The 20,861-nt window shown below is 43.9% G+C and overlaps 2 protein-coding genes across 2 annotated transcripts; one reads left to right on the plus strand and one right to left on the minus strand.

The window, feature by feature from the left end:
* Positions 1-1,650: 1,650 nt before the first annotated feature.
* T265_07882 (hypothetical protein) lies at positions 1,651-10,467 on the plus strand (the record flags this gene model as incomplete). Its single annotated transcript, XM_009173532.1, has 7 exons — positions 1,651-1,660; positions 1,739-1,914; positions 4,917-5,135; positions 5,369-5,578; positions 6,267-6,838; positions 8,391-8,707; positions 9,695-10,467. The coding sequence occupies 6 exons, from the start codon at positions 1,752-1,754 to the stop codon at positions 10,068-10,070; spliced, it is 1,857 nt and encodes a 618-aa protein (XP_009171796.1).
* Positions 10,468-11,045: 578 nt separating this feature from the next.
* On the minus strand, positions 11,046-11,502 carry T265_07883 (hypothetical protein; the record flags this gene model as incomplete). The annotated part of the gene is made up of 2 exons (XM_009173533.1): positions 11,046-11,168; positions 11,398-11,502. 2 exons carry the CDS (start codon positions 11,467-11,469, stop codon positions 11,046-11,048), a joined length of 195 nt encoding a protein of 64 aa, XP_009171797.1.
* Between the last annotated feature and the right edge of the window lie 9,359 nt (positions 11,503-20,861).

Genomic DNA, 20,861 nt, shown 5'->3' on the forward strand with positions numbered 1-20,861 from the left:
TTGTGAACCTCAGCCGACCTAGGCCCAGCACATAATGACAGCTGAACGTTCACTTGACTGTGCGGCTAGGAAACGATAGCATGTGCGCCACTGGGACCGGTTGCGTGCCATGCCCTGAAGGGTTTCCAAGTTCCTGCAAGCAGGATCACCTGGGCCCCATCCAAGAAGGCGCGAAGACCCCACAGCGCTCAGTTTGACCATAGCCACAGCCGTCCTCTGCGAACCTTTCACCAACAGTTGACCGGCACAGAAAAAACGCTTTCTTTGTTAGACGGTGATCGGGCATACGTAGTATATGCTCCAACCACTTCAAGTCGGTAGGTTTAATCTGCCGCTTTAACGAATCAAATTCTTTACCAGTTGTTCGATTACGCACCACACTGCTGCAGATTGCCTGTAGCCAGCTTAATATTGCTGCGCTACGATGATATTGGTGACCAAACATTTGAAGAGACCCAAGGTCCTCAAATTGGAGGGACCAAGTCTTACAAAGACAGAATAAGATCGCTCATACAGTTGCCTTGCATACACGGCCCTCTGGCTTTTGAGGACTTCGGTTCTGACGCCACAACTAACCTAGGTTGGAGAACGCTGCTCGAGCCTTGATAGTCCGCGCTCTGACTTCATCCGTTAAGTTACAGTCACGGCCTATGCAGCTACCAAAATAGGTGAACCTATCAGCAATCTCAAGCTCTTCATTCTGAGTTACAATGAGGCGGGAGATTTTGAAATAGGACTTTGAACTTTGAAGGTAAGAAATGCGTGCTAAAGCATGGGATGACCTCCGATATTCTGATTAAAGTACTTTGCACAGGCAAATAATCGCCAAGCAGTAGAACGATGTCATCCGCATAATCCATATCCATTATTCTCTTTCCAGACGTAATTCCGATACCTAGATTCACGGTTCCTTGAAGTGTACACTCTTTGCTGACGTAGGTAACAAAACTGAACAACAATCGAGATAATCCATACCATTATTCTCTTTCCAGACGTAATTCCGATACCTAGATTCACGGTTCCTTGAAGTGTACACTCTTTGCTGACGTAGGTAACAAAACTGAACAACAATCGAGGGGAACAAACCTGACGAACTCCTCCTGTTGTCATGGTGCTTCTAGGGCGAGTTCATGGTACACCCTAAGGCGGATAAATGACATGAAGAGTGTTTACAAACTCCAAGGCATCCTGCTCTGATCGGGAATATTTAGCTGACCTTATCTATACACAGAGTCTAGGGGCCCTTGAAAGTCGAGGAAAACCACGGTAGCTATTCGGTGGTACAAGTGGCACTGCTCATGCACTTGATAAACGTTGACGCGCTACTTTTATTAAATTTTACTCATGTATTTCCAACCCTAGCTTTGTTCCACTGAACTACCTGTAAGTGTGTCTCAATCGACAAAACACTAGCATCCCCAGACAGTCTGGCCAAAAATATAGCTGTTAGTGTGTTGCATTCACGGTGGTTCTATCTATCCACCAGTTCTCGGTCAGCGTTTGGGCCAACGCCCACCCGCCCGTTCTACTCTGCAGTTTATTGGATGTCGCCGTGATAGTGACACCACAGCACGACTATCATTACGTCCCTTGCAAGCGAGCCAATAGCACCGAAGTGTTCAAATCGGTTGCGCTGCTATTTAGGAATTCGCCGGATCAGGTGAGTCTGTTCGTCAGCCGTAAAATTTTACCACCTCCGAAGTGAGAACAGCACTAATTTCGCGATTTTTTTGCCCAGGTATTGAAACATCATGTCACTTCCGGCAAACTTGGAGTCGGCTATTGCTGATCTCCCACCAAATGTGAGGGCTTATGTGAAAGAGAAGGCTATTTGGTGTCAGCCAGACAGTATCCACATTTGCGATGGGTCGGAAGCAGAAAACAAGAAATTTATTGAAGAGTTGGAGAAAAGCGGTAAGTCAGTCAGTCCACATCACAGAAGTTCAGTACAACCAGCGAATAATAAATATTCAATCATGACCAATGATGACCATGGACAGATAGCGTTGTGGTGAGGCATGTCCGTTAGGGATGTGCGGCGAAAGCTGTATTCGTAGAGAATATTTTCAAGCGTTGTTGTAGAGCTCTTCTAGAGGTTATAGATAGATTAGTGCTAATTAGCTCAAAAACTTTCGTAGAACAGACGTACCGCATCGGAATAGGACAGACAAGATCGAACCATTGCTATCGGTTATCCGTCAGTCTAAACAGGAATTTTTCATACTGGTTCCATATCATATGCTGACTTGACCGTCGTCCCTACACCAGTGGCCAACGACCTTCGCGCCCAATATTCAACCCACATTTTTTGGGAATCTCGAGGCAGGATAATCGAAAATCGTGTCAATTTGTGCTGCAATAAAAACGCATAACCTGTGAACCGAAGTTCAGTATACTATGTCCCGTTGAACGCACATCACTTAGGTTTAGAAAGCTCAAGAGGCAAGCGCAAGCAATGCCATATACCCGAATGGGCTGTCAAGCATTGCAGCAAGTGACGAAAGCGAAGGTCCTCCATGTTTACTGAGTTCCTGGATGCTTTAGAGCCAAAAAGTTATCCATCGGCTAAATCACTGCCAACAAAATTGACAGTGGTTTGTCATGTCTGGCTCTGTTGCTGATTCAGAGTATAACCAGAATAAACAAAGCCAAAATTTGCACTATATCATTTTCACTACAAAGTTGCGCGAGGTTTCACAAAGTCGATTTCGTTTAGAATTGGCCGGTGGTTGCAAGTGGAATTCAACTAGTCTAAGAAAACTTTGATTTCAGGAATAACCCAAGAGTTCAGAGTTGTTGTGCGATGAACAATTCTTCGAATTGTTCAACAACAATTCCTCGAATCGTTCATAGATTTTAATAAATTCCAAAGAGAATAAACTTCAGCTTTCCAGTTTTGAGATGCACCCAACGGCTTTGCATACTTACGAAGAATCCTGGAAGTAATAAGATATTTTTTGTAGAAAAGTTCGAGTTTCTTCTAGTTTATTGTTCCGACCAAGATGCAATTTACTTATTTTATCGCAGTGCTTCACACGGACAATCGGTGTCTTCCGTAATTGTTCCTGTATATCAACTTCACGATTTGACCATGCTTACCGTACACCGACACGATGTGTCAAACGTGTGTGTCTCAAAAGAGTTTAGTTTAGGTTTGTAAAGATGAGAGTTTGGGACGTCGTCTGCTGTATGGCATCAGGACCACTCAACCATCCGTGTGAAGGGTCTGTCGCATAAACCTGTCAAAGGGTGGCGACAAATTGGGGAATGCCTACCCAGTAAAATCCAGGTGACCACTCGTGAGTTTGTCGTAAATAGCCCGCATAAAGAGGTGGACACTGTAGAGGGTGTTCTAACCTGACGGTTTTCATTGATTTGAAATGCACATCAGTGTGAAATTCGATTTCATCCTTTCAATCAAGAGGAAGGACAGATTGCGACGTCAGGTCACATTCAACATGGTTATCGCAACCGGAATGATCAGAACTCACTCTCAAGGTCCACAAGAATTCGGCGTGACTGAGTCGAATCAATGCGGTCGCCATGGAGGAAGATGACTGTGTATTTCTCATGCATATAGAACCCTGAAAACTTCGTAAATGGAATAGTGCGCTGTTTATATGATCCACAACTCGTACTCCAATGTCTGCAAGAGTTTCGATCCGTCGCTGATCTACGTATCTACCTTACATGAGAGTCACAAAGATCTGAAACCCACACAACTCTCAGAACTCGTTTTGTGACCAATTAGACATCCACTGGTCCTTGCTGGTACCCATCACATCAAACAACTACGCTATAGATGATCAGTACCTCAGGCTCTTGCCTCGAAACGTTATTAAGGCACGACATTTTATTTAATAGGAGTCCAGTCTTCAAACTAACCACTGCCTATCGCGGAGCTATGAAGGGGCCACTGATCTCCTCGCGATCATGAAATAAACACATTCAGATGATTTTCCTAAGATTAACTGGAACCCTTGTACCACGTTGCCTATTACAGGAGATACGCAGTTTTCGTTCGCTCCGTAATCACATCTTTGATCTAATCCATACGGGTCTTGTTTCAAACAAATTCCCTGGTTTAATCTTTCGCAACGATTGTTCAAAAGGAGTAAAAACGGACAGTGTGATTGCTTAGATTGGTCTCCTCTTTATGCTACTTATTCTGTGATCATGGAAGACATTTAGAATATATTGAATTTCTACTCCAAGAAGAGATTTTTGTCCCAATAAAGTACATGCAGGATTGAACAATCAATTGAGCTAACTTCCCACTTGCCCATCCCTCCGGCCGATTTTAAACTTCGACCGTTTGGCCCTCGCTCATTTTTGGTTTTGTCCAAAACGACAGCAAACTCATTTTAGTCCTTAGCCCTTAATTCAACTGAGTCGTAGGATGAAGGCCACTTTGACAAATGTATGTCGAAGAGTTCCCCGCACCACTAGACTGCAGTGCAAATAAAGCGTTACCACCTCAATCACTTTATGTCTGTCTTATTGCTAAGGTTATTACGATTAAGCCTAGGGTGAGCGTACTGAAAAAGATCGGAATAGTCGTGAAGGTGTACTGTACTACTTCGCAGTTCCAACGGTTATCCATCAAAGCACATCCATCTTTCCTCATTACCTATTACTGTGTGCAGCGCAGGTATTCCTATCTGAAGTTCTTTGAAAATTCATCGGAACGCAGAATCACGCTTAGACATCACCACACTACGTTTTGCGAACAAATCCAATTGTGTTGGGTGGACCGTCAATAGGTGAACCTTTTATTCAATCACTCAATACGTATATCTCTTAAGCCTACTGGTTGTCAACTAGACAAATGGCTGTACATTGCCCATGGATTCTCAGTATATGATAAAGAGCGTGCTACTTGGAAGTTACCAACCTGTTTATAAACTTCTCTTTAGGTGCTATTCATCGACTGAAGGCCTATGATAACTGTTGGATCGCTCGAACGGATCCGGCTGACGTTGCACGTGTGGAGTCAAAGACAGTTATTAGCACACCTGATCAGCGTGCAACCGTGCCCAAGGTAAAGGAGGGCGTGAAGGGCACCCTAGGGATCTGGATGTCTCCTGAGGACCTCCAGAAGGCGTTCAATGCGCGGTTCCCTGGCTGCATGAAAGGTATGTTATATATTTTCTGAATGATAGGCGCTTGTTTGACAACCCAACCTTGGCTGAGCGGAGTTTTTCGTTCCATATTAGCGGGGACCTTTACTTTAAAAGGGGACCGCAGCCAGCCGACCATAATTCTCATCAAGAGCGCAGGCCTGTCGTCGCTCCTAGTTATGCTCTCTGTTTTACCGCACTTATCGAGTCCTGTTTCAATCATTTGCACATCTTGAACTTTCTTTCAGGACGAACAATGTACGTGATACCCTTCAGTATGGGACCACTTGGTGGGCCGATTTCCAAGATCGGCATCGAACTCACAGACTCACTGTACGTGGTTGTGAGTATGCGCATAATGACCCGAATGGGTACGCCCGTGTTGAAGCTGCTAAAACAAGATGACAGTTATTTCATCAAAGCCCTCCATTCGGTTGGTTTACCAAAGCCGGAATCAAGTAAGTCGTTATGTCACAAAATAACATTTGTTGTTAATGATTTTCAGAAACATACAGTCTAGTCTAGTAATCGGAGTGCCTATCGCCATATTCTTTCATCAAAGATATCCAAATTCAGTGTGACAGGAATGTCTTAAAGTTTCATATTCCCTCACATCATACATTCATACACCCTCACATCCTACAGGTACTGGGACTGTTTCAACAGTTTGGTTGGATCTCTATGGAAGGTGACGAATCCATTGCTTTAACAACAAGCTTTAAGAAGGCATGTGGGTTAGAAGCAGAAAAACAGGACTTGATAAGGTGGGCGGGCTGAATATAGCCACGAATATGGCACCGACTGCGACTAGCCATTGTATTGTGATGGTTTGTCGTTAGACCCAACAGACGATGACTTTCCTATGGCTGAGCAGCGTAGCTGGTGTTTTCGTAGCTCCAGACTGTATCATAACTTGACTAGTCAACTTACGTCTCCTTATAACTATGAAGCTACCAATGGCTTAATACTCCGTTATTCGTACAGCATGGTTTGACCAACGGCCCCCGTCTGACACGTTATTCTTTGCATGATTGATCTGTTTCAGAGCTTTCCAGGAAAACCTTGGGTAAAATAGCAAAATTGTGAAATAGACACCAGCCAGAATAGTGTACCAGAGTTATATGAATTTTTTCTCTGCCTTCGTAGGACCTGTTATCAACAACTGGCCTTGCAATCCAGAGCTGACCTTGATCTCGCACATACCAGCCAATAACGAAATATGCAGTTTCGGCAGTGGCTATGGTGGCAATTCCCTTTTGGGTAAAAAGTGCTTCGCTCTACGTCTTGGTTCGATTTTGGCCAATCGGGAAGGTTGGTTTGCTGAGCATATGTTGATTCTGGGTCTGAAACCACCGAATGGAAAGATGCGCTACATTACTGCAGCTTTTCCCAGTGCATGCGGTAAGACAAATTTGGCTATGCTGCAACCCACGATTCCTGGGTACACCGTCACCTGTGTCGGGGACGACATTGCTTGGATGAAATTTGACAAAGAGGGACGTCTACGAGCCATAAACCCAGAGGCTGGCTTTTTCGGTGTTGCGCCCGGTACTGCCATGGATACCAACCCGAATGCCATGCTCACCATTCAAAAGAACTCCATCTTCACAAACACCGCCGAGCTGAGTGATGGACGATTCTACTGGGAGGGGTTAGAAAACACGGTTGATTTCACTAAAGTCAAAGTGACGGATTGGACCGGCAAACATTGGGAACCGGTAAGCTCAGCGTAAAATCCGGTAAAAACAAACTCATTAGTTAAGGTAAATCCTACTTTACTATCCTATTAGGATTTTCGATCTATTTGTCCCAATTACAATGGAGCATTTGGTGTTTGTTCGCTTCACCTCCTGACTTTCCACTTCCATTTAAATAACACCGTAATTGACGATACGCTGAACATTGGCATGATGGTTTTTTTGGGGGGGGGGTTCGGGGTGCGACTAAAATTAGGGGACTTGACGAATGGAGCCATCGCATTGGCGTGAAAGAACTGATTCGAGTGCCCATCATGCTTGGGCCAACTGGGTGCTCCCGAAATACTTGTACGTTTTGGCCTGCCGTTATATTTTCTTGGGCTTATATCAACGTCAGTGGCCTTTACCTACCATCACATTCGGCTCCGAGTAAGCCGCTTGTGGTTTAGCTTCTGCGTCTAGACTTCCAGTGAAGGATCAACCACTTTTAAACGACGAATCCATATCGGATATGTATCTACAAGCTTTCAGCGGGACAGGTAACTGTCAGGCTGTAAAAGAGATGCTGCTGTCACGCAAACTAATTTTCCTCATTAGAGTGGATGCAGTGGTGAATATTTGAAAAAGGCAGTCGAACGTCTGGAAAACTCGTTGAAAGAATCTACTGATTTGATGTTCATCAGAAGGATGTCACAACTGGACAACAAGTACTCTTTTTATTTGAAATACAAAGTTACATTTTGACTCATCTTGAATTCAATTCTGGTCTTTTCTATGGAAAATTGAGTTTTTTGAGTATTTTACCTACCATGAATTTCAAGTGTTACTTGGCTCGAAACCCTAATTTTTTGGGACCAGAATCTACTCTGAGATATCTCTTTACCACAGCCATCCTCCGACTATCATGAGTAACCTCATAAAGTGAAAACTGGGTTACATGATGAAGTGAATCAGCCCGAATTTAGCTCAGAATGTTGGAACTCACAGACCAGATTACTAACACTTTTCAGAAAGCCGCCGTATCCTTCAGCATCCTAAGTTGTAACCAACTTTAGTGTTCTGCATAGTTGCTTTTGGCTCTTTGCGGCGTACAGAAGTAGGCCGATTGTAATGTGGAGCAGTGTGCAGTCGATTGTGACGTTTGCAACGATTGTGACAGTTATTTCGTCCTACTGCAGGATTCGATTCTCTCTACTCCTTCTGGTAATTAGTCGGAGACAGATGACAGAAGATCACGAGGACATACCACCAACTGTTCCCAGTGGTCTTGTTGAAGTGCCTGTTTTTAAATCAACCAATCGTTGTCTGTAATTGTTTCGTTCTCTCTTAAAACAGCGTTTCTAACGTGTTTTCGTATGCTAGTTGTATGATTTGATGATGTTACTGTCCACACTGATAAAGCCTAGATTTACTCTTGAGAATGCTCTCCCCTGAAGTGTACGGATAAGCACTTTCTTTGAAATCTTCATCGATGCTTCACGTATGTTCCATGTATGCTCCTTATCATATAGTAATCGCTCCGTACCATGAATGGGGTTTCCTCAATTCACCGCACTGCATACTTATTTAACAGGGCTGTGGTAGACCGGCTGCGCACCCCAACTCACGTTTTTGCACGCCAGCGTCTCAATGTCCAATCATTGATCCTGACTGGGAAAAACCTGAGGGTGTCCCTATTGATGCAATTATTTTTGGAGGAAGAAGACCAGAGGGCGTACCACTGATTATGGAATCGTTCAACTGGCGTCACGGCGTATTCTTGGGAGCTTGTATGCGTTCTGAAGCCACTGCTGCCGCTGAACATAAAGCCAAAGTTGTGATGCACGATCCATTCGCTATGCGTCCGTTCTTTGGCTACAACTTTGGAAAGTACCTCGAACATTGGCTCAGGTAAGTGCTTCAACCACGTTTCCCACGTTTTTCCTGTAGTTCAATTTCTTTTAGTCACAGAAACGTCCTTCATAGATTTGCTTTATCCAAATACCATTGCCTGATGTGTGTACGAGAATGCAACTTTCATGATACTATTGTCATTTAGTTCTAACCACTTCTCGCTCTGTTTTTCTCAACCCCCCCCCCCGGAGCTTGTATGCGTTCTGAAGCCACTGCTGCCGCTGAACATAAAGCCAAAGTTGTGATGCACGATCCATTCGCTATGCGTCCGTTCTTTGGCTACAACTTTGGAAAGTACCTCGAACATTGGCTCAGGTAAGTGCTTCAACCACGTTTCCCACGTTTTTCCTGTAGTTCAATTTCTTTTAGTCACAGAAACGTCCTTCATAGATTTGCTTTATCCAAATACCATTGCCTGATGTGTGTACGAGAATGCAACTTTCATGATACTATTGTCATTTAGTTCTAACCACTTCTCGCTCTGTTTTTCTCAACGCCCCCCCCCAGTTACAGAACTTTCTTCTATTGTTTGAAAATTCACAAGCTATTCAAACCAATCTAGCCTGTTGCTGGACACAGTGCAATCTATTTGTACATGACCAATGCTAATTCAGAATTGCAGGACCAGAGTGCTACCGTGCGTTGGGACTGAAATCAGCAAAGTTAAAACAAGACTCGGATGAAGTTCGCTATCGCCTGATGATACATCATCACGATCGGCTCTACAGTAGCTGTAGATAAACTACCTAAAAACTCTACAGTGTGGTAGGTAGAGCTCACTAACAGTATCATCAAAATGCCCTCTTGATCATTCTATGGGAAACATCCCCCGGATACTTTGTTGCCAGTCTTTCAGAAAGGCATAGATAATTTCATAAGCCGCTTGAAACTATTTTCAGAGGGCAATAAGCCTTCCACTATACTACCTGTGTCATCGCTTTAATTAGTACCATCCATATGATTCCTTTTGCCTCTGCACTACAGTTTTGAAAACAAACCCGGCCTCAAATTACCCAAGATATTCCACGTCAATTGGTTCCGCAAGGATTCCGATGGCAAATTCCTGTGGCCCGGGTTTGGCGAAAACTTACGTGTGCTTGATTGGATTCTTCGTCGATGCGACGATGCTGTTCCAGCGGTCGAGGGAATCGGTGGACAGGTCCCGCGCGTGGAAGACATAAATTTAGAGGGAATGAAGACAAAACCGGATCTTAAAGCTTTGTTGAGTTTTCCACCAGACTTTTGGAAACGAGAGGTTGGGGAACTGAAACAGTATTTCAATGAACAATTACCCGAAGATTTTCCAGCGGCGATGAAAGAGGAACTCAAAAATCTCGAAGACCGCGCTTACAAGGCCTAGACATCACAATGTTGAGTTACCCCATAAACTTAGAATCATCCGGTTACAATTATTGTACCTGATTACAATTTTTTTCGACTGTTATTGCTACACATCATGTTTTGATGTTGTATTAGTATTTGCCATTTAGAATGGGATACACAATCTTATACCACCTTTCAACTTTTAATAAGCTGAATGGCCGTTTAACAGCCATAGAAGTGGTGAAGATCATACCAATTCGTCGCTGGTAGCGGACAAATGACAAACCTGTAATACCTTCCTCATAGCAACAGGTGATTGTGACTTTCCGGGCTGTGGTTGAACGTTGCGACATCATCTTTTTTTCATCACACTGTGTACTGCACCATCGTACAGCATCGGAACTGTAGATTTCAAATAAAGGGATAAAGAGCAAACTGCTTAACGTTATCCACTAGGGAAATTGATATATTGATTACCTAATCATCTTGGAGCTCACCTGCATAGGAACGAACAATAAGCCATTTAGGTGGGACTGAGGGTTTTTTACAAGCTGGCACTCTTCGGGTGCACTGTGCCCTCGTTGTACCACTGCAAAGCTTTTGTCGGACCATCGAGAATTACAGATGTTTCGATAGAGGATACAGAGTTCATCTAAGCTGATTTGGTTACTAACCTGACTTCATAAGCATTTATCAGTCGTGATTAGGAGATTCTGATATTCGTGTTTCCGAAGGAATCTATTCATCATCTTACTAATGTACAGTCAGGAAAAGGATCAAGCACATTCATTCTTGCACGTGAAATTCTATTTAGAGTGACAAAATGGTGGGATTACGAACATAGGTCTATCTCCACTATCTTTTGCAATGACCTAATGGATATCTGATTGTTTCAGTTAGATGCTTGTATCAACGTAAAGTGGAAACACAACCTCGTTTGGAGCGGTTGCTCGCACATCTGTAACTGTGCCTTGAAAACTATTATGCTGGTCCTTTGTCGTCGTCTAGATTATCACGAATTAGCAACTTGTGCCCGGTTAATACAGCCGATGAAATTGCTCATTTGCTTCTCGAGTAACCGGGTCCGAAGTCCTTTCGACACTTCGCAGGTGGGTGACGGCCGTCGCCTTGAAATCTTGCACAAGTGGGGCATCAAAGTGGGATTTACTCTACGTCATCAACTGGTCTGGCTTAAATAACAAGAGCGGAATGCAAATGATGATCACAAGTTGCGGTCGTATAACAACAGAAATCACACATTATTGAGAACACAAGAAAAACAACTAAAGAATCTCATCTTAAGTCGCCCTGTCTGTTTTATGAATCTCTTGCGTGATTGGTTAGAGACTCAATCACTTGTTTACTTTGACTATCACCCGTTTAATTCCACTTTTGCTCACATCAGAAGCAAACCACTGGTGCCCATGGAGCACCATTGGAACTGTGTAATACAGAACAACAGGAAGGATCTGGGAAGTAAAATCGCCAGAAAGTCCGCTGAATCTGTTTGATCCCACTAGTCTACTTTGCCTCCTCTGGCGTTTGTTCTAGTTCACTATCCTAGCGGTGCGGTCCACGGAGCGGCAGTTTTCCATGACCATCATACGGTTCGCACATTAATTCGGTAGCACTAAGTATTGATCTTAAGTCCATTTTCTCCGCTGACTACCCACCCCCATGACGGGTTGGCATTCGCCATGTCACATCGCATTAGGCCAGTGTGGCATCTTTTAGGGGCACACCTGCCATCCGGGATTCAAAAAATAAAAGTGCCGTCAGAGTCTCGTTGACCCATGTGCAACGACCTTCACAAATTGATTAACGCTGTCATGTAAAGATGGAGAGGAACTGGGCTTTGCGATTTCGCAGTAAATTGCAAAACGCTGGAAGTCCCACCAAAAGCTACCATAAACTAGTTAGGGCTATCTATTCGTCAACTCGTCAGGCTCATAGGTTAGTGCATCAGCGCTGTATTTGATAGCATTGCAGGCACCACTGTATTGTTTCATCTTGGAAAGAAAAACAGCCGTCTTGTAGATCTAAAAATGTAGCCTGTCGGACTTAGAGGACAATGCTTCAGATGTGGTCTCCCTTGAAAGATTTTTTTTGTGAAGTCCGATCTCTGTTTAGCGATTATCCCTGTAATGTTAACTTTACTAGTTCCATGAAGAGTATCTACGCTAATTAATCTGTGATTTATCCCATACATGGGGCAAGTGGTTAACATTGATGCTGTTGATCGATCAATTGATTTTGCATTTGAATTTTGGTTGGGTAAGATAGCGTCTCACGTGCCTCTAACGAAAAACCCGTTCTCGGCCAAATTACCCTTTAGCATCCGTACGCATCCAGACTGCCGGGGGAAACCTTAGGAACTATTCTATCAGAGCGAACCGTCAAACCACTGCTTGAATCCCGCACTTCTCAAAGGTCTTGGTGCCCTGTCTAACAGTCTGACGACCGTGCAACGAAAGATTTGGAGCGAAAAGAGAATACTAGTAGAATAGGAGACCTCGATTGTAATCTCAGCCTTTAAAGTGGACTCAAGAACTCCCATGAGGATTGACTGCTCATATGAAAAGTTGCATTTTTTCCCGTCCGATAATACGCCGACCATGATTTTAGCTTGAGACAAGTTCTTGAACACTGCAACTCTCCCCACTTTAGTTGTTTCCTAGTCTGGAAGATGTTTTTAACTGTCGATCGTTGGAAACCTTGGCGGATTTTGAGTCTCTATTTAAATTTATGTCTCTTACAAGGGCATTGTGCGCGAACTCCCGTGGGCACATACGGGAATACATTGTGCTCTTGCCTGAGTTCGCTACGTTCCATGGTATTAGGCCGTCCTCTCTTGCCACTCCTGTTTAACTTCGTTACTGACGTGCTGCTCGAAACTTATCTTCCTGCCTGCAAATCTCTTGGATCAAAGGGCTCTCTGGTCGTTCGCTCACAAACATTGAGCATTTGGAACATCTTGTCCTCCTTGGTTCAGTTCTCACAGAGTTGTAAGTCATTTTCATCATCAGAGACGGTAACATTAGTGTTGATACTGATCCTCCACACCTTCAAAGTGCCAAGTGCATCTAGGAGACTGGATGTATTCAGACACAAACCACATGCTTTCTCACCAGCCAATCGACTTGTTTGATGAACTCGATTACCTGAACATGTCCAGCACTCCTATTGCGCCAGTACCAGCACCATATACTCCTGCTACACTGGTATTCGTCATACGGGCATTCCTCTCTCTAAATCTCTGTTGCCATCTGTTCACTGCATTTATGCTCCGCTTCAATCTGGTACACAGAAAATTCATAAAACGCTATTTCGCATCATGAGCAGTGCGTAATTCCCTAAAGGACATTCAAACTTATGTGCAAAATTGAGCAAATTCAAGGGTATATGACTCTATGACTTTGTGTACTTTGGCATTGTACCGTTGACCTAGTATGCAGTATCAAATAGTTTGCTTGCTCCATTTCGCGCATGCTGATAACCACATCAGAGTTACCTCCATACTTCATCCCCTTTCTAAAACATGCAGTTACTGGATTCGGTGGGTGTCAATACACCTTCCAACCCAATTAAGCGAGGGATTATTACTGGCGTCTCTTCCCATTAAAGAATCATTCTTTGGTCCCATTGCAACAGATAATCTACCAAGGAATGTGGTTTCCTGAAAGTGTCAGGAGACTTTTTGTATATGCGATTATCTTTAGAGCTACGACTGCGGATATCGGGGCTAATATACTAGTTCCAGATTTTATCTACAATTCCGAATCAAAGATTCTATTTTCCGAGTTTTCAAGAGCCGGTAACTTGAAAGAATATATTTAGACCTTCCGGAATTACATCAATGAATAGCAACGATCAAAGTCTTTGGCGTTTGTGGAGCTATGGGGTTAACCATTAGTAACATGTTTTAGTTCTCAGTGAAACCTCAGTTGCGATAGGGAATAATACAAGAATTTGGCAAAGGACACCAATGCAGTTACACTCATTTGAAAATCAAGATGCTGTAATGTTATCCAACTGAATGTATTGTAGACAGGCTCTGATTTCAGTAGGTATCCCTTCCCATCCCCTGAGGTTGGTTTCACTGCGAAACTAATCATACTGGCAACGTCCGTTTTCGTATGATCGCCAATGTCTTAAACAAGACAAGATAACACAGGTCCGTATGTTGCACCCTATCCTGGTATGTCTGTTCCGGCATCACTGATTTCATCCATTACCAGGCTGTTCGCGCTGAGGCAACAACTAGAAGTGCTGACGATCTAAAAGTGCAGATCCTGGCCTTTTTTACATCTTCTCGTCAAACTCGGATACCCATACAGATAACAATAGAACCGATAGGATATGAGACAGTCTCATTCAGAATCATAAACTCGTGTCTTGCTCAAACTTACCCGAGATATGACAGAGGTTGTGACCCTGTCCATTGATTAGCCGGTCACACATGCACTAAGGCTTGTAGGAATCACCTTTGAATATGGAGTTCAGGTCGATGAGTCTCTAAACCAATGGCCAACGTGCTTCATTTTGAAAATGTGGCACTTTTGTTACATTTTTAACGGGTACAGGAGCTGTTGCGATGTTCACGTGGTGACCAGGGTGCAGTAAAGGACCATGCGCCGAGTCTGGGGGTTCCATAAAACCCTGGACATAGGCTCAAGGCAAAGAGCGGTATTTGTTGCAAGCCTTGCTGTCGTTAGATTATTAACGTTTTGCATTATCCAATAAATTGTACTGCAAAATTCATGTTATTATTCGGCGGAAAGAACTAACAGTTTGGCGGATTTCATTCAAGACGTTGCATGTTGATTGTTTTTACTAATGATTGCCGATTGTTCACTGAAGCTGCTGGACCTCATTTTTTAGGTGTTCCGAAAGAGTCTAAAATTTTTTATCGAGAAGTCTAAAACGTCTGCCATGTATTTTATGGAACGTTCATGGCTAAAGTACGCTGCAGTATGCTGCAACCGACGGGATTGTTTGACTGTGGCTGTCTCGGGCGCCTGCAGTTCAAACGGAAGCTTTCCTTCCTTTCACTGTTACGGGGACCGTTGGCCGTCAGCCGTCGCGTTCTGGCTGCATGTGCATCTCGCCGAAGTCTACCAGTGGCTTGGCTGCTGCTTGACTGGCTGTTCGCATCCACTGCGAAGTCAGCGCATGGGTGGTCGGTTGTTCCAGGGCCAAAGATAGACCGATCTATAAAGCGTTCTGAATCGCACGTCTTAACTGCACTGGCGCAGCGCGACACCCGAGCGACAGGAAGTTTAGCGTCCTTTCAGATGCATACCAAAGCGTCTGAGGTGAGAGCGCTACGCAAGGCACTCCATAAAGAGTGCGTTCGACATACGCATTTGCGTACGTGCGCACAACCGTGAGGAAACGCAGTGCACAAGTTGGATGACTTGACAATCGAGGTGACGCCATGGTCCGGAAAAAAGGGCGCCTCCTACGTGTGAGTTTCTTTCTCGGTAGGCCGGTCAACAGCAAGGTCAACAAGCCGTGGTAATCTAGTGCGAAAAAACGGGACATGCTCTCTGCTTTTTAATCTTCTGTGGCCTGACGACAAAGCAAGATAACGAAACGACCCAACAGATAGTGTTCCAAAGGCTTATATTTAGAGGCAGTCAATCAACATAATGGCAAGAGACGACATCTTTAGGGAGAAAACCACACCCAACCACATATCCCTATTATGTATGTCAGAGGTTAGCCGAAAATTTTATACATTACTGGCTGATTGCGGACAGACAAGTACACATCCTTTACGGCCGGATAGAGAAAGGAAACTTTATGGGTTCAGCAACTTGTGTTCAAACCACACTCGGTTGAAAAGTTCAGCACATTACTACACTACTACTTCACCAAAACACACACCTGAATCAGCGGAACTGAACAGGTAAAGCCGTTCACATTTGGACAGCATTTGGATTCAGCTTTCAGGCCGAATGCCACAGTTCAGCATTGCAGAACGAAACAGCATCAGATTCATGGAGCGAATTCCATTTACTCCCAAGGGCTTCCTTAGTTCTGGTTCTGATAGGGTTAAAGTGGTGAAGGAAGCATGTTATCCACCAAGCGAACACCACCGTTGGTCTATGCTAGGACTTGGTAGGGGGCGCAAATGTGCCTTAGTAGAGCCAAAAAGCCTTAACGCAGTAGCATACTGCATTGGACAAAGAAAAAAGCCTTTATCAGGAGTGATTGTCATATCATTAGGTGATACCCTATACTTGTTAAACTTTGTGATGTTTCGACTGAGGAACGCCAAAATTCCTGAACAGCTTCTAAACGTATCCCAACGGTAAAGTCTTCTAGTACGCAATATGACCTTTAATGGCGTGCTTCATTGATTTTTCTCTCTATTCCTTCCTTGTATTTAATAGGAATTGGCAGCAAATACTCCCTGTAAAATTGGGAAGTCATTCCCTGCAGGCGAACAAAACCGGATCAGATCATGATTAGTCAGTCACCAGAATTATCACATAGTTTAGCTAAATCCGACAAAAAAAACAGACCCAAAACTGGCATGCAAACCAAAATAGCAAGATGGCTATTTTCACAACAAATTTAATGGGATTCCGCCACCACTCCCAGTCGCTCCCTGCGGAAGTCTGCATTTTGAACTGAGGCTGCATTTAACCAAGTAGAAGACAAAAAAATTGCATTCCAAACATGCGCGGTAATTTTCTGGGAAAAATCCATGATGGGGTAAATTTGGTGAATAACAATACGTGGTATTATTACAGTGTAGATAACGGGTGGATTTTCGATGTACTGTTTAGTTTCTGTCTTTCCTGAAAGGACTCTCTACCCCCTTGTCGCTCGGTTGTCTGAATTCACCAAAAAGGATGTCATAAATCATGGGTTGACATCTCTGTGTCACAGTCGCCAGGGAAGCAAAGACAGCACCGCCTTCACTCGAGTTAGGCTGAAAAAATTCGTACTCAAAATGTCGGAGAAACTATTTTCCTGTTGGTACCTTTTTCCCATCTTTCTATTGAAGATTAAGCCATATCCAATGGCATCTGGAACTGGAGAAAAGAAAGTACAAGTGAGCTTTAGGCGGGAATTTCTTTGTTATCACCAGTGTCAAACAAAGAGAGAGAGAGAGAAAAAAAACGCGTTCAGCCCAAAAAGAAGTCAACGAGACAAGTGGAGATAGCTCTTGATAGGCACGTGGTATGAGTTGACGTAGTCAGTACACGTACCACAGACCACTCCACCTTATCACCATTCCAGCAGTTCTGTTGCTTGTCACAATGGTGAGCGGTCGACCTGTGGTCTGCGGTCAAAAACACGGGATGTGAGAGATCAACTTTTGTGAACAAACCAGACACTTAAATTAAATGACCAAAGCCCGATAGTTACCAGTTAGTTACACATGTGTTCCTTAGGGCGAGTCGGAATAAGGGCTTATCTACAAAGTTGAGTTTTTCATACCTACAACCCTGATTGTCCGTATGTCCTCGAAAAGCACAACCTGCCAGTAGGAAGATCAGGCGCAGCGCTGTGAACAAATTTCGAATCAATGACGAATAGTTTTGGCAGACGTTGTTGTCAGTAAATGCAACCAAATCCTGTCACGCCAATCACAACAGCTTCAACGAACAACAAGTTCCCTAAAACCTGACAGTGTGCTTTTCTGCACAAGTTAACTCTCCACCTTTGCGAGCAAGAACATCTATTCGCATATTTCCCCCGGTTCTCGTTAACGTGTGGACAGCCATAATAAAAGGTATTGCCTCTTGTTCTTTTCTGAACAGGATACTGGAAGGCATGATACAAACCAAGAGGAACAGTAACTGTGTACGCACTGGTGGTTTCGCTCATGATCACTTACCGAGATCTCCACGAATTATAATAGTCTGACAGCAGGCCATGGATGTGAATCAGGAGTCATGCACGCAGACCCCGTGAATTCAGGTCTATCACACTCGCTCCGATTTGCTTCCGCTGCATACCCTCAAACCCCAGAGCTCTCTGGGCACACTCAACCATCCGCGATTGGCTTTCTTCATGAGATTGTCCAAAACGACTCCCAATCACGAAATTGATTCACAGTGAACCTATTGCATTGAAATTACAGTCGGTACCAGCTTCCGGAATCTGTCAAAATGCGCTTCCGCAAGAAAAATGTCACTATGCAATCTCATGGCCAGGGAATTTTTACGAAACTGCAGGAGGATTCACACACACTCTGATCACACATCACTCTGAAGAGTGAATACGATATCGATGGAGCCAGTTACGTGATGAAACAAGTGACTGACAAAAAGTCGTTTGACAAGATAGATGCACATTCGACGGACATCTTTCTATTGTGTAAAAATTATGATGTCGCCAGTTATTTAGAAAAACGGGAACAAACTACCAACATCCACTAGATTCAAAGTTACGACTCGGTGACGTTTGCATTGTCAGGAAAGTTTTAATGTCAACAAATATTTACCGGGCGTAAACAATGGCATTTCTTAGAGAGCACCCGTTGGTTATCAGTTTCTACACCCCTGGTCTTAAAAAATCAAACTCTGTTGTCCGCTTCACTAATTGTTCATTGTGTTCTAAGTACGAACAGAATTAAACTAGGCTGATCCATTAATGTGCGTGCTCTGCTTCACAAGGTATTTGCACTGTGACCCAACATTGCGCTTCGTTGTCTTTGAGTAGCATTTGTTAATGTTCCAAACGGAGCTTCTTCAGCCCAACAGTAATCTGAGAAATGTAGACTCAGTGCGATGGAATACATGACCAAGATTAGTTCAATACCAGGTTATAAAAATGACCTAACAGAGCATCACTTTGCTAGGAAACATAGATCTACTCTTCCACTAAGTTATCACCTGGGGGTCCCATCAGTGTTCCAAACTGTGAATTCGGAACTGTTGGACTGTCATGTTTCTGGGATTCTATATGTTAAGAGAACAAAAAATAGTAAATGGGCTTTGAGAAAAATGAAAGGAGAAGGAATGTACATATTCTCCTTGTCTCTCTGTGAGTTTGGATGTATACAATGTTTTGTACGGTTATTGTCCACTTTGGTTCATCTACGCAGGAATTCGGATATATAATCTTCTTGTCTGATTCCGGGAACCAAACTTGTATCCTCTATGTTGCCGTCTTCGGTATCAGTAACAGACCTCACGAGACCCAAACAAGATTTGGAACTGATAGACGTCAGTGACATTGAACGCCATACATTACTTAATTTATGGGGACTTTCTTGCAAAAAAGAGTCGAATCTAAAGGCATCTTAACCGTCACTGCTTATGAATCATCAGGAACACCCAGCTTCTGTTTCATTCCGTGGATTAGCGGTAATTCAAAGATAGTCTGGCTGCTGGGGACCCGTTTTTAATCAACCTTCGTTGTGTTTGCACGATTCTAAGCAGTGTACTAATGAGGGTGCTGTCTGGAATGTTTTGAGGCCTTTTCTGGAGCACGTTCCCAAAACCTTCTAGTCAGCGCCGCTCGGTAAATATAGAACAATATAGAACTATGAACCAAAACCCTAAAACTGCAACCAAAAAGTTGCCCAGTGGGTTTCAAGTGTGTCACGTTATCTCACTGGGAAGTCCTGAGTGGCGGGTCAACCGATCGTCACAACCAGGACAGTTACTGGGTCGTCGTTCCATAAGTCGGGCACGCCAATCACATCGCTCAAGTGTGAACACGTTCGCCTGTTCAGACGTGAAGATGCGTCCAACGTGCGTTGGTGGAGTAGTGGTTACACGCTCGCCTCGCGTATCAGATGTCCGGGGTTCAAATCCCGTCCCGGACATTGGATATGCACTGCTGATGAACTCTAATAAGAGCGACACTCAAGTCTAGTGCTTCTCTTTGGTGTGGACTCACCGGAATAATTGCGGCAGAACAAGAGGACGACCGTTCAAACGAGAGCGGTGTGACTATGACCAAAATATAGGAGTTTTCGAATATGACAGTGGTGTCCTCTGCGACAGTTATCAAGTACTCTGTGAAAATGTCTGTGCAGTCGGTACGACTCGCCCTACAGGATGGAAACCACGTGATTACCACCCTATCGTGTTAGAGAGAGACTGCAATGTACGGTTGCTAATCAATGTCCATGACGCCATTGTTGTCAGCTTCTATCTCGTTTGCTTGAATGAGTGTCTGAAATTATAGGCACCTCGGGCTAGGCTGACATAAAGTCACTTCCACGTCCACTTTTATTCTTTTCTCGACAAGAAAGCCATCAAATAAATCATGGTTGCACGGCAGCGAAGTAGCACTGTTGTCTTGCCGCCGCTTATAATGATGATGATAATATTATCAGGAAAGCCAAATTCCTGAGGATTATCCCAGAATACCCGAAAACTACTGAGACCCTCAAACATCCGACCAGAGAGCGCTCAATCAAGGTCACACAGTGTCCTTTAAAAAATAGCGCGAGACTGCCCTGGACCAAGCACAGACAGTGCGAGACAGCCTCCGATTAAGGTCAGACAGTGCCTCCTGAATATATTGCGCGAGACCACTGTACTTTTCGCCCCACTCGCTTCTTCGCAATAAAGCTGTTATGTTCCTTGTCGGCGAGTATTTTTCCCGGCCCTGGGCATTGGAGTGGGGACATGGGTCAGGTATTACAAATATTAATAATAATAATAATAATAATATAGCGCTTTTCTCCGCAGCTCAGTAAATTCCTGCCACGTAACTTGATGCTGATTGGCTTAGCAAAGACACTGGCTTTTCCAAAAGATAACCTTGAGAACCGAGGAGATGTTTTGTGGATCCCGTTTGTATACTTCACTTTGACCATTCTGACGGTCAAAATTCACATGGCGGTCATTTT

This window comes from Opisthorchis viverrini, assembly GCF_000715545.1.
Source record: "Opisthorchis viverrini unplaced genomic scaffold opera_v5_191, whole genome shotgun sequence".
Lineage (NCBI taxonomy): Eukaryota > Metazoa > Platyhelminthes > Trematoda > Opisthorchiida > Opisthorchiidae > Opisthorchis > Opisthorchis viverrini.